The 14,305-nt window shown below is 36.1% G+C and overlaps 1 protein-coding gene across 1 annotated transcript in view; it reads right to left on the bottom strand.

Annotated features, from left to right (window-relative positions):
* LOC128989847 (DNA-directed RNA polymerase II subunit RPB1-like) overlaps positions 1-14,305 on the bottom strand; it is a 44,372-nt gene that overhangs the window by 15,137 nt on the left and 14,930 nt on the right. The window contains exons 8-16 of the mRNA XM_054411925.1: positions 13,041-13,298; positions 12,321-12,531; positions 11,907-11,997; positions 11,220-11,338; positions 10,034-10,202; positions 8,708-8,877; positions 5,286-5,414; positions 4,020-4,242; positions 3,549-3,759 (exon numbers count right to left, since the gene is read on the bottom strand). Of these exons, the coding sequence (XP_054267900.1) occupies positions 3,549-3,759; positions 4,020-4,242; positions 5,286-5,414; positions 8,708-8,877; positions 10,034-10,202; positions 11,220-11,338; positions 11,907-11,997; positions 12,321-12,531; positions 13,041-13,298 (1,581 nt within the window). The remainder of the gene's footprint in view (positions 1-3,548; positions 3,760-4,019; positions 4,243-5,285; positions 5,415-8,707; positions 8,878-10,033; positions 10,203-11,219; positions 11,339-11,906; positions 11,998-12,320; positions 12,532-13,040; positions 13,299-14,305) is intronic.

The raw sequence follows: 14,305 nt of genomic DNA, 5'->3' as shown, positions 1-14,305 counted from the left end.
GCTGTAAACATTCAGCTTTTGTGTCACAAATTCAGCATTTGGATAAAAATGTAAAGACATACTAGGGTTGACTTATTTATACTATGTGTAATGCTAATCATTGATACATTCAATTCTTCTGTAAGAGGATGACAGATTAATTAAATATGCATAGTAAAATACTAGGATGTTCAAATTTTTTTTTAAAGCAATCTTTGTAATCTTCGATTTGTTTTAGAGCAATATAATTTGTTTTAACTAACAGCTGGTTAAATATAAACTATGGAACTATGAGGTTATTTTATTTACTCTTATTTTGTCATTGATTATAGGAAATAAGTAAGATTAGTAGAGATAATTAGACCACAGTTTAAACCACAGTTTTAACCAAAATTAATTAAACCACATACAGTACAAATCGAGGCTCTGTACACGAGTCTTAATAAAAAAGGATAAATGCAAATTATTTTACTGCTCCACTTTTCAAGGAAAGATTAGAAAAACAACAACAATGTTTACATGTCTTAATTCTTAATGGTAGCTTTTTGTTTACAATTAATGTTTGTCTGCTTTAACTTTGTTTGGATTAGGCCCGGAAATATTGATGTCATAAAAAGAAGATCAAGAATAATCAGCAATCACGATTTAAAATTACCACCACAACCTCAGCCGGGTTTTATACAAAGATGAACAGATGGATGACATAGATTGAACACAACGTCAACATTGACCTAGGATACTGCAATTAGACAAACCATCCTTTTATGAAATCGTGTTCAGTTGTGGTTACATTTAGGGGCGCCTATATCAGCGCCCCCAAACGTGAAAATATCACTTTTATTTCAACTATGAATATATTGTAGTTTAAATGAACCAATATGGGAAATATGATGTACGTTTATTCAATGAGGGTGAGTAATTATCAAGGATAGAACTGATAACGGTATGGATAATAAACATCGAAAATTACGTCATTAGCTTTACTAGCGTGTTTACTTTTTATATTCCTGCTACATGTGAGTTCTTTTTTTCAAATGAATATTATTTGAAGCAAACAGCTGTTTCAAAACAAATTGTTATTGTTTTTACTTTTCTTTGTTTACACTTATTTATTTAGCAATTAATGCATTGAAATTGATATAAAGGATAGGTGTGACGATTAGTTTTGATGTTAGGACACCAAAGTTAAATTATGTGTACTGTGAATTTTATTGGATATTATCGTTTTATTTTCGGTCGTTTCTATTCAGACCTACTGGAAATTGTGTATAGTAGTTGTATTTTGGTGATAATAATTATGGAAGAGGCAGGTATGCTATGGAAGGTGGTATCGTTGACTAGGTCTATACACTTCTCAATTGACTATTACTCTCTCTACCGTAGCTACTTATGGGTACACTTCCATATCCGTTGGCACAAACAACCGAATGAAAATATTGATCGATATATCGTTTGGTTAGTAAGGTAAGGTTAACCTTACGAAACGATATTTTGAAATAAACAATCGAATAATCAAAATTACTCATTCGGTTGTTTGTGCCCGATATGGAAGTGTACCCCTACCGTACTAATAATCAAAGTGCGTCCGTGCGAATCAGCTGCAAATCTCACTTCAACGCTTTTCATATCGTAAAAGTTGCAGAATTGCTGTTTTATTGTAAAATTATCGGATTTAAAATGCATATCGTATAGGCCTTTTTGTTTACAAGATGATTTTTCACATTAAAACTGCAAGAAACTTTGCCTTTATTTGTGTAAACTAGCTGATCTGAATTGTACACGGTTTTAACTGACTACTGAATTCCCGTACGTAGGACGGGCTAACACCTCGTTTAAATGAATTTTCTTTGGTTAAATGTTGTTGTTAACAATTTGTATTTGTGTTTAAAGTGCATTCCTTATGTTAGGTGTGTTGTTCTAATGTTATGTGCTTAATCTGTACCATTAATATTTGTGAGTTAAGTGGTGTATGGATTTTATAACCATTATTTTACTAAAGGTCGTCGTATTAAAACACCATCGGGCTCTGTAGCTAGTTTACCATAAAGCGCATAACAGAACGTCCAAAAAATATTTGATTTATAAGCTTCACAAAATTGTTTAGAAAGTAATGGCACACTTTATGTTTTTCGCGTCAAACTTAATAGGTTCCGGGTCTAAGTTTTACCATGGGTACGGTAATTACTTGTTCCCGACTTACAAAAATAAAGTAAATTCGGTAAGGAGCAGAACCTTGGGAACGTATCAGGTTATCTATTTAAACATTTTTACATAAAACGATGAATTTAATATTGATTGTAAAGAAACTAGAACAGTGTAACATTATGCATTATGAAGTTATGTAATGATTTATTCTGAGCTATAGCAACTGTTATGGCCCTGCAACTATGCCAGTAACAAAAATTAAAGTATCCAATAGTCAATGATATAATATAAATAAGGATTTTTTTATATCTTCATCGTACTTGTAATAACGAGCTAGCAAAAAAAAGACGTGAGAGTTATTAAAACTATCACTAAGAATATTACAACTCTAAAAGTTGTTGCGTTATTGCCTGCTTGTATAGCCTTCATCTCTGGCGACGCAATGCCCGCCCGCATCTTAGACCTTCCGGGACTCGAATCTTAGACCTTCCGGCACTCGAATCTTAGACCTTCCGGGACTCGAATCTTAGACCTTCGGGGACTCGAATCTTAGACCTTCAGGGAATTAGACCTTCAGGGACTCGAATCTTAGACCTTCCGGGACTCGAATCTTAGACCTTCCGGCACTCGAATTTTAAACCTTCAGGGACTCGAATCTTAGACCTTCAGGGAATTAGACCTTCAGCAACTCTCATTTTATAATAATTTATTTACAAAATATACATTGTGTGCCCAAGGTCTAATTCCGCAAGGTCTAAAACAGTATCAGTGGATGAGTTTTTTGCATTGACAGTACTCTTAGACCTTCCGGGACTTAGACCTTCAGCAACACTCCCACAGAACATATGGCACATTTTCAAACTATTGTGGAACCAAGAAACAACCAAGGAGATGGTGCAAAATAAGTTCAGGAATGGACCTCCACTGGTAAATGAAAAGTTGAGGAGACCTAGCAATACTTGGAGAGCTCTGTTTTGGAAGAGTTGAAGATATAACACAAAACCTGAGGTGTCAAGAGCAAGACGACTAACAGAGTGAGATGTAGAGGAACAGTGGAGGTTCCATGCTAGGAGGAGTCTATAGGATTAGAAAGAAGAAAATAGAAATAGAATATGGAAGTATTGGCGATACCACTCATTATTTATTGATGTACAAGTTCCAAATTCTAACTTTGAATTAAAAGTTATTTCCTCACCGGACAATTTTTGTATGAATAAAGTCTCTTAACGCTAAAGGCTGTGGGCCGTAGTGCACACGGCAGAGAAAACACAAAATATTTCATGCTCTGGGACACAATTAGTGATTTCTGTGTCTTCTCTGTGTACCACAGCTTAGTTTGATTTTACCCATAGTAACATAGCTTCTATCCCTTTTTCTAAAAACTAGACCTACGTAAAACAGAAAGCACATGTCACGACACTCACCTCTCATTTGAAGCATCAAACTTGAACATGTTCTCAAACTTTGAGTTGGACAAGTCGACGGAGGCAATCTTCTGAAACTCCACAGTCTCTCCGCAGAGACCATCCTCTCCGTAACGCAACTGGATCAGCTGTCCGACAGAGTTACGCACTGTGCCGTCGTAGTGGACCATGACAGACTCCATAGCCTTGATCAGCCGCCGCTGGATATAACCTTCAAACAAAACCGTTAGCTTAGTTATCTTGCGTATTATACAGTCAAGTTATTTGCTCAGAAGGATCACCAACTCTGTTATATATTGCTTATTGCAGAACATAAAAAAAGAGATTAAAGACTATTTATAGTTTATTAAGCTTTTTCCAAATTTGTCCAAGTTTAAATCAAAAACCACTTAAAGCTTTAGCTATGCAAGAATTGGCCGTAGAGAAATATGAGATTGAAAAGAAGATAGAAGATAGATATTTAACACTTACCAGTTTCAGCAGTTTTGACAGCAGTATCAATAAGACCCTCACGACCTCCCATGGCGTGAAAGAAGAACTCAGAAGGAGTCAGTCCGGCAAGGTAAGAGTTCTCCACGAATCCTCTAGACTCAGGACCGTAATCATCCTTGATGAAGTGGGGCAGTGTCCGTTTACGGAAACCAAATGGAATTCGCTTTCCTTCTACGTTTTGTTGACCCACACAAGCGATAACCTGGGTAGAAAGATTTAATTAAGACTCTTTTATTGACTGAATCTCATATTATGAGGCTAATTATATATAGTTTACGTGTGAAATCTCTATAGCAGTGATAAACAAACCTATAGTAACAATTACCTAAAAATGATACTTTTCTGACCAACTTAAGCTATTGGCAATATGTTTCTAATACCGGTACTTTACAGGTACCGGTCTATGTTACTGGAATACAAATATGTAAAAAATGATAATACCCCCGCCGCAGCAAACCTGCCGACTAAGCGAATTTCCATTTGTCTGAATTGATTTTCAGTTAAATATATTTTAATAACAAATTAGGTTTAACGAGTACCTAGGTTTGCTGCCTCAAGGAAACTAATAAAGTGTGTTTTTGAATAAAATATTGATAGCTTAGTACAAAATAAATAAATTTGCCAAGTTTGATCAAAATATATCCATAAACATGCAAACTACAACATTTGACAATATTCTCCATAAGAATAACATGGGAATTTTTAATTTACAAATTTTTTAATTTTCTCCGTTACTAATAATGGAACAAAAATACTTTTATATACTAAATTATTTGTTTTTTTAAGCTCTTTAAAAAGGTCTAAAGAGAAATCGGGAAATTTTTTGTTTTGAGGGTCAAAAGTGAGAAAAACCAATTTTTACCCCATAAAACCCCCCGTAAAGCCCCGTTCCCATGGTCAGATCGTGCTGGTTCGCGAACTCATTCAAGTTTATCCCACTTTACACCTTTAAACCAAATTTCATCAAAATCGGACAAAAATTACTCAAGTTATCGCGTTCACGGACGTATATATATATATATAAGTCTATATATATATATATATATATACATATATAAAAATTTGAACGAATGGTGTTTTTGGCCTCTGGGGACATCAAAATTAAAAAGTAAATCGGTCCCGGGTCTAGGTCTTACCGTGCCACCTATGGTAATAGCTACTTCCCTATAGGGAAATTCGCTAAAAACCATTAAATATAAAATATTGTTTTTTTTTAATGGACATCAAAATAATTAATAGTATTACCTGAGAGATGTTAATATTGGAACCCTTGGATCCTGACACCACCATAGCCTTGAGGTTGTTGTATTCTGTCAGCGATTTCTTAGCTGAACCTCCAGTTTTGTCACGAGCATCGTTCAAAATTCTGTTTACCTATACATTTCAAAATAGCATACTTTAAAATATGACAAATTTTAATATTCTCTAGATAACAGCTTATGCTTACAGTTAGTGATAGACAAGACCCGAAACTTCAAGATTTTTTTTATCAAAGCTTCGGGCGGGATTGAAATACTAACGGGATATTTTTTTCAAGACAAGATAAAATAAATTTAAATTTATTTTTTTTTTTATTTAAATTTTTATTTTTTAAAATTATAACAGGGTGTATACTATTTTATTAAAGTGAAATTCCAGGTTTTTTCCAGGTTTTTTCCTGGTTTTTCGAAGTTTTTCCAGGTTCCCACGTATTTGTTGGTTCCACCTAAACTATAATCAATTTAAGACTTGCAGCTTAAGTATACAATATAAACTTACATCAAATTTGTTTCAAAGTCCAGTGAGCTAGTGTTTAAAAAGTAATAATCCTTATTATAGTAATAATTTTCATTATCATCATTACTTAAGGCCACGGAAACATCGTCTCTCTCGATAGCAGCAAAATCCTTAATATTATCTTCTTTTTTTATGAACACATTATCAACGGCGGCAATATCCTGAATATTTCCTGCGGTCGTGTGGTCGCTACCCACAGTGACGTAAACGTCATCACAGTCTTACGTTATCATAGAAAAATCCTGGACATCTTCCGCGGTATGTATACATGATCGCCGTCTCTCGCGATCACGGAAACGTAATCATCGTCATCCACAATCACGGCAAAATCACGAAAATCTTCCGCGGCCGTGTGGACACCATCATTGACTGCCGCGGTCACATAAACGTCATCGTCATCGACCGCGATCACGGCAAAATCACGAAAATCTTCCGAGGCCGTGTAGACACCATCATTGACTCCCGCGGTCACGAAAACGTCATCGTTGTCGTCCGCGATCTCGGAAAAATCATGAATATTTCCCGCAGCAGTGTAAACATCATCATTGATCCCGCGGTCACGTAAGCGTCATCGTCGTCGTCCGCGATCGCGGCTAAATCATGAACATCGGCGGCCGTGTATACATAATCATCGTCGTTATTCGCGGTCACGTCAAATCACGAAAATCTTCCGCGGCCGTGTGGACACCATCATTGACTCCCGCGGTCACGAAAACGTCATCGTTGTCGTCCGCGATCACGGCAAAATCACGAAAATCTTCCGCGGCCGTGTAGACACCATCATTGACTCCCGCGGTCACATAAACGTCATCGTCGTCTTTCGCGGTCACGGCAAATCACGAATATCTTCCGCGGCCGTGTAGATATCATCATAGCCTCCCGCAGTCACGGAAACGTCATCGTTGTCGTCGTCCGCAATCTCGGCAAAATCATGAATATTTCCCCGGCCGTGTCTACATCATCGTCGTCTCCCGCGGTCATGGATCCGTCATCGTCGTCATCCACGATCTCGGCAAAATAATGAATATTTCCCGTGGCACTGTAAACATCATCGTTGATCTCGCGGTCACGGAAACGTCATCGTCGTTTCCAGCGGTCATCCCGCGGTCACGGAAACGTCATCGTCGTCAGCCGCAATCATGAGCATATCACGCGGCCGTGTAGAAATCATCATTGTCGTCTTTCGCGGTCACGGCAAATCACGAAAATCTTCCGCGGCCGTGTGGACATCATCATATTGCCTCTCGCAGATATGGAAACTTCATCGCCGTCGTTCCGATCTCGGCCAAATCCTAAACATCTGCGGCCGTTTAGACATAATCATCGTCGTCTCCAGCGGTCACGAAAACGTCATCGTGGTCGTCCGCGATCTCGGCAAAATCATGAATATTTCCCGCGGCAGTTTATGCATCATCGTTGATCCCGCGGTCACGGAAACGTCATCGTCGTCGGCCGTAATCGCGGCAAAATCATGAGCATTTCACGCGGCCGTGTAGAAATCATCATCGTCATCTTTCGCGGTCACGGCAAATCATGAAAATCTTCCACGGCCGTGTAGACATCATCATTGACTCCAGCAGTTAGGGAAACGTAATCGTCGAAGTACGCGATCGCGGTTAAATCATTAATATTCACCGCAGCCATGTAAACATCATCGTCGTCTCCCGCGGTCACGGAAACGTCGTCGTCCGCAATCGCGGCAAATCATGAACATTTCCCGCGGACGTGTAGATGTCATTGTTGTGTCCTGCGATCACTGAAACGTCATCGTCGTCTCCCGCGGTCACGAAAACGTCATCGTCGTCGCCCGCAATGGCGGCAAGACGCATTTTACGACTACAATCTTCTACCGGGGCTAAAATAAAAATCCCGGAATCGGTCCAAAAATCCCGGCTTTTTCCCGGTTTTTTCCAGGTCCCTTCAAATTCAAGGTTATTTCCCGGTTCTCCCGGTTTTCCCGGTTGGTATACACCCTGTATAAAATCTTTTTAAATTCTTGAAATTTTTAAGGTTTTTAATTATTTTAAATTTTAAAGTTTTTAAATTCTTAAAATTTTAGTTTTTTTTAAATTTTTTTAAATTTCTTAAAATTTTTAAATTTTTAAATTATTAAATATTTTTAAATTAATAAAATTTTAAGATATAAATTTTAAGAATTCAAAAGACTAAAATTTTAAGAATAAAAAAATTGGAATTAAAAAAAATTTAAAATTTATTAATTTAAAAAAACTTTGCGAAGGTGTTTATTTTTAATTATTTATTCTTTACATGGAAATATTGCTTCAATAGTATTATAATTTTTGAGGAGTTGCAAATGATGAGAAGTTTTGTTAGTGTAAATCTCGTCTCGAAGTGAAAAATCTAGTCTCGTCCATCACTACTTACAGTACCAAACTTTTATTTTCCGCTGACTAAAATCTATATTTTACGAATTTTTGTTCTTTATTATTATATATTATCCCTCCTGATGATGATCGTTGGGGCAGATACCATTAAAGCTCCATTGTTATAGGTGAAACAATTATCCAATAACTCATTAAATAGGTAAGATTTCGTAAGCTATAGCACTAATTTATGATTTTTTTTTTTAATTTTATCAACAAAATTCTGTTTTTGATGACATAGTTCATTCTTCTACTACTATTTTTATTATTCTTTGGTGGTTGTTTATACGAGCATTTTCAGCTGCTTTCCAGAGTGGTTTACATTATAATTATAGTAACCGGTTTTGTGTTTCGATTGTAAAATTTTCTCACAGCTATTGCCAACTATCTACTTAAAGTCAAGGTTTATAACAGTGCACATAGGGTAGAAAACATAAAAATTCTATCGAATGAGCATGATATAAATAGTATGAAACTAGGACAGTCTCCAATGTCTAGTATTGTTACCTGGTTCTCGAAGGTCTGCCTGAGTGTGTTACCAGGGGTAGGCTCCAAGTCCATACTGTGGGCTTTCTGAATCACCTCTATCACGTCCTCCTTGGCCTTCCTGATGGCTTTCTGGATCTCAGTATATGTCTGGGGATCAGCAATGGTGTCACCAATACCGATGGAGTGACCTGACAACACATGGACAATAGTTTAGTGAAAGAAAGAATATTTATACTTGCATACTTGTAGTTTCCGTCCGTAGTCCAGAGGCAGGAATTAGACAGGTCAATAGGGTAAACAATAATAATCAAAAATAGTCATTCTAGGCCAAAGGGCTATGTTTTGAAAAAAATATAAAACTTCCATATCACAGAAACAATTTTTTGTCAGCAAAAATTTTATTTCTGTTTTGAATTTTGAGATTTTTGGATGTTTTGGAGTTGTTTTGGCAGTGCTTGGAAAAGTTTTAAACTGGAATAGTGTGGTTTTTGTTCAAAAGTTAATATATTTTGAGGGGGGGGGGGCTGGGCTGGTGCAGGTAGGCTAGTATTTTGGTATTGTTTATTTAACCTCGGGGCTAAAATATTGATTCTAAATTAAAAATATGATTCTGATTGATATTTATTTGAATGGAAAGTGCTCAAGTAATGTAATATAACTTAGGCCTACATTTCCCCATAAGTCATATACAATAGAATGGGGAAAAAAGTGGTTAAAAAAAATTATCAAGGTTTATCAAATAATTTCCAGAACTATGTCAAATGAACAATTCTCTTAATTTAACTGACTTCAAGACCAAAAATCCAAGAAATTGGTGTTTTTGTTTTTCTGGCACAGTTTAAATGCTTTTTTGGGACGGGCATTCGCTGTATTATCACGGTCTGCAAAGTTTGCACATTTGTAAATTTTAGATTCTCCATAACTGCAGGAGATGAATCAGAAATTCCTTGATAACACTGGAATTTTAAGTTTTAAGGAATTAGGCTATTCATAGTACGCAAGGTTCTCTAATAACTAAAGGTTGTCCAGTGGTCGAAAACTCAACCAAAATTATGTAATGTACAGACTTAAAAAATATGGACTCTATTTTCACCACACACTGTAAATAAAACCTGTGATTGGATCCATTTGTTTTGGTTTTTTTATTTTGTCACCAGCATGGACTGAGGACCATGTTAATGTTTTTATTTTAAAAGGGATTCTGCTATTCACAAGAGCCGAGAAAAAAGGTTTTCAAGAAACATGCGTGCTTATTGATAAATATATCAATGATATGTAGTATATTTTGAGTAAAACATGATTGTATAGTAGGCCTATAAATCTAAGGGTTTAAAAATGTCCTACCTTCCAACAGCAACCAATTGTTAACAACAGTCTGAATGTTTCCGTAAAATCTGCCGCACACTTCATGCCCGAGTTCAAGGAAACAAATATGCAGAAGAGATCCAGCTGATGTACCAAGTGTCTTCTTACACAAGATGCCCATGATCAGCTCACCATGCTCTACCATTACCTAGATGCAATAACAGAATAGAATCTTGGATATTTTCTGTTTATTCATTAATATTTTTTTAGTTTTAAATGTTCTATTTATCATTTAAGTTTAGGGTTAGGTTAGGTTAATTTAAGTATCAATCAATTATCAATTATTTAAGATGGGGACGCCACTATGTGCGTATTTTAACCCAAATATGAGTGAAGGATGAGTGTAGGATGAGTGGCGCGATCTTGTAGTCTTGTTAGTGACTAAGGTCGACATGTTCCTTAGACACATGACCTTAGTAAGCACAGAGACCTTGATTGTGTATTATTTATTTATTTATTGCTCTTGACAATTTTTACATTGTGTAGCATATTTTTACATTGTGTGATTCCAATATTTATAATTAGATAGAGGTTATTTTATAAAATTACACTTTAAATTAAATTTAACTTTAAACAAATAAATCAATACATTTAAGAAATGGAGGAAAACTAAAAAACATTATACATTTATTAAGAAAGCCTTAAAATATTTAACTCATTCTATGGCAGACTCTCATATTATGGCAGAGTCCTAGCTATGGAAACTGGTGGCACCCCCTTATAGTAGTAGTGAATTAACGGAAAAGGTCTTTGTGAATCTTTTTAAACAATTTATCTGAATTTATACCTTTTGCATATCCAAACCAACAAAAAACGTGAGTTTGAATCATCCCGCCAAACAACTCCCGTTAGACCGGACCGGCGAAACTGAATAGGGTGGTGCCGGCCTGGTCTACCAAAAGTAAAATCACACTAACTCGACTTTGAAGTATTTTTAGCTTAATGAAATAATCAGTCAAATACCTTGACAAATTATCAGTGTTATGCATGTCATGCGACCTTTTAAAATGTATCTATTATCCCTTAAACTCTATCCCTTTCTTAAAAAATAAACCTTTGATCAGTCGGGCTTCATTTATATACAATCTTTGTGTGAAAAGAAAATAAAAGCTTATACTGTAGTCCACCCAGCTAAGCAGTACAACATAGCTGGGTGGTCAGTTACCTTTGTGTCTCCTGGAGAGATCCACTTGTACGGCCCGTTGTCTTCATCGTCCGGATGTGTGGCGTGAGTCCGGATCATGTTGACATTACCAGGGATGATCAGCGAGAACACTTGCTTGCCTATAACAACAACAAGGTTCAGGATTAGGCCTCTTTTACAAGTTGAAGCAGCTCAAAAAACAATTGAATAAGCTAAACTACTGAAATATTAATGGATTTTGTATCGGATATTGACCAAGAGTTTAGTCCAGAATTTTAGATCTTGGAAATCTCAATAAGGCTTTAAGTGACTATATTATGTTTTATGAAATAAATTTAAGCAGCCTTAATCACCTTGCTATAGAATGAATCAAACATAAAATTGTAACCACAGGTGGGAATACTGTAGGTCTTTTTAAAATTTGTACTTGTATTTCTCTGTCCTCCATAGCATAACAATGTTAGTGTTATCTAAAACCCACTCACTGAGTACAGACCCAATTTCCCCAGCTAAAAATTGAACTATTTAGGTTTAAATAAAGACTATTTATGTACAATGCAAGTGATTGTTTCCATTCCTTGAATATTGTTTGTACAAATTTGACTGTGAAAATTGTCTTTATTAACATGAATGCAAAGACATAAAATATTAATAGTTTCTACTACTTTTGGATTACAACTAATTCAAAAATCTACAAAATTCACTGACCAGTCCATAGGGGTTTGGGTTTCAGGATGCAGGGCTGTGGCATTTTACCATCCCAAATTGGAAGATGCATTAAAATGTTCATCATTTGTTCCTGAAAAGAAATTAAGCAGTATTTAAAATTTGTTCCATAAGATTTGAATTATTTTTCAGATTTTAAATTCCTGTTCTTTCAATTGAATACTACCTTGCTACAGAAAAAACAGTCTTAAATTTGTGAAATATAACTTAGGTATATCAGTTGTGTACCCATTCTCTCGTCCTTAATGCATTCCAAAGCTAAGTACTTTATCCCTTGAATTCAATCCAAATCCACATGCATAGTAAATTTTCAACTTGAAATTCAAAGTAAAAATTTAAGTGATAAGTTTCTTTTAAACAAAAGTACAATATGGTCTTCTAATGTGACATAATCACCTTCTCCAAGAAAACGTCTCGTTTGGTCATTTTCCTGACAGCCGTGAGCGTGTCCTGCACAATACCCATGACAGGTTTGTTGGCCTGAGGTGTGATGATCTGTCTGGGAGTCACATGGATGTTCTCCACCTCTGCGCGAGTCTCCATACTCTGCGGGACGTGCAGGTTCATCTCGTCTCCGTCAAAGTCTGCGTTGTACGGTGACGTGCAACTGGATAAACAATGGATACGTTAATGTTTGATATACCATCTTTTATGGGGGTTTTCATAGTTTCTACCTTTGGAGGTTCATTAAAAATAGTCAACGTCGATCTACTAAGAGAGTAGGCCAAATGAAAATTTTTCAAAGAGTGAAAAGGTGCAAAATTGTATATTTGATTTGAGATATTTACATTTTTTAAAATCAGAAATAACCAATAGAATACAATATGTCATCCGATACAGGTAAAAATTGATACCCGAAGATATGATACAATATACGTATCGAATCAATACATCGCGTTCCAATACATATCGATACTGTGTACATTGACCCGTATCGCACATCACTAGTTGCACGTCAAGCTCTTAATATTGTAAACAATTGGGGAGTTAATTTTGTGTCTGTGTATACGCCTTTGGTATTTTCAAAATTTTATATTTTTTAAAGTTTTTTTTGTATAAGAACGGTCATCTCTGTACTATCAGGAGTCTTGAACTCTAATTAATCTGAAATGTCACCTCAAGTTCATCCGGAATGTGGACCATGGCAGCACCTTGACTCGGTGCCCCATCATGGACATCTTGTGCAGCGTGGGTTGTCGGTTGAAGATGACCAGGTCTCCATCTCTGACGTGCCTTTCCACCTTGTAGCCACATTGCAGATGGAGGTCCGACGGCTTCGGATGGAACCTCAGGTCAATCCTCTCTCCGTTGTCTCTCACGATGTACTTGGCTCCGGGGTACTGAGAGTTGCCTCTACGCACCAGCTCCAACATTCTGTAAAGCAAAAAGATAAGAATACTTTTATAGTTACTTTTAAAGATAAGAATAGAATTTCCATACTAGAAGAAAACATGTAAAAATAACAGTCGCTGCAAAATTGTCGGATGTTATTTACGGATGTACGTTTTATAATGAAAGAGGGGTTCAGATATGAAAACATATTCTTCCTACCACTGTATGGAAATTATCACATTGCCACAGCTGTAAACAGTACACAAAATAGCTCATTTACGCTCTAGAGCGGGAATAGGTCATTCCTGCTTGCTAATCAGCTGATTTCACTGTTGGTGTTTCTACACCAATCACAGCCGCGGATCAGGTACGTTAACAACCGGTTAACAAAGCAAATAACATAACCTAAAAAAGCAAACATAATCTAAATGACAAAAAAGTTAATCTATGTGCTATGATTTATAAGTTAATTACGGTGCGGTGATAGGAAAACTATTGTGTGTATTGTGAGCACAAACAGTCATTGCCACTCTCAAAATGTATGGCCACACTCAGCTAAAGCTTTGTGTGGCGATCTACACTTCTCGAGCAGCGATGAGGTGCTTGGCGCTCTCAATACACAAATAGCTATTCCAGCAATTTTGGGAAATGACAACTAAAAATGTAGTATCAAAGAAATAGGATGAAAACGAGTAACAAAATTTCAAATCCAATGATTAGGGAATTACATTTTATTTAACCCAACTATATTGTATCTATAATTAGGCCTAATTAATATTCTAATTTAGGTTTGGAGAGAAAGGGCTAATTGCCTGAGAATAGGTGTGAGAAAGGATAGGATAAGCAGGCTTACCTTAAAAAATGTAGGCATCCCACTTCATTCACTACAGAACACAGAAGAAAACACAAACAAACAAAATACATTGTAAAATAATTTGTTTTTATAGATCTTTGTAATTTTATTGTATTACTTGTGGAGAAATAAAGATTTATTATTATTATTATTATTATTAAATAAACACTGGATATTTCGAGGCCACTGGCCCCTT

The sequence above is a fragment of the Macrosteles quadrilineatus genome, unplaced genomic scaffold, assembly GCF_028750875.1.
Source record: "Macrosteles quadrilineatus isolate MER2022 unplaced genomic scaffold, UCM_ALF_1.0 Scaffold_3__2_contigs__length_128488019, whole genome shotgun sequence".
NCBI lineage: Eukaryota > Metazoa > Arthropoda > Insecta > Hemiptera > Cicadellidae > Macrosteles > Macrosteles quadrilineatus.
Note: the sequence above shows the minus strand (reverse complement) of the source record. Positions and strands in the feature narration are given on the sequence as shown.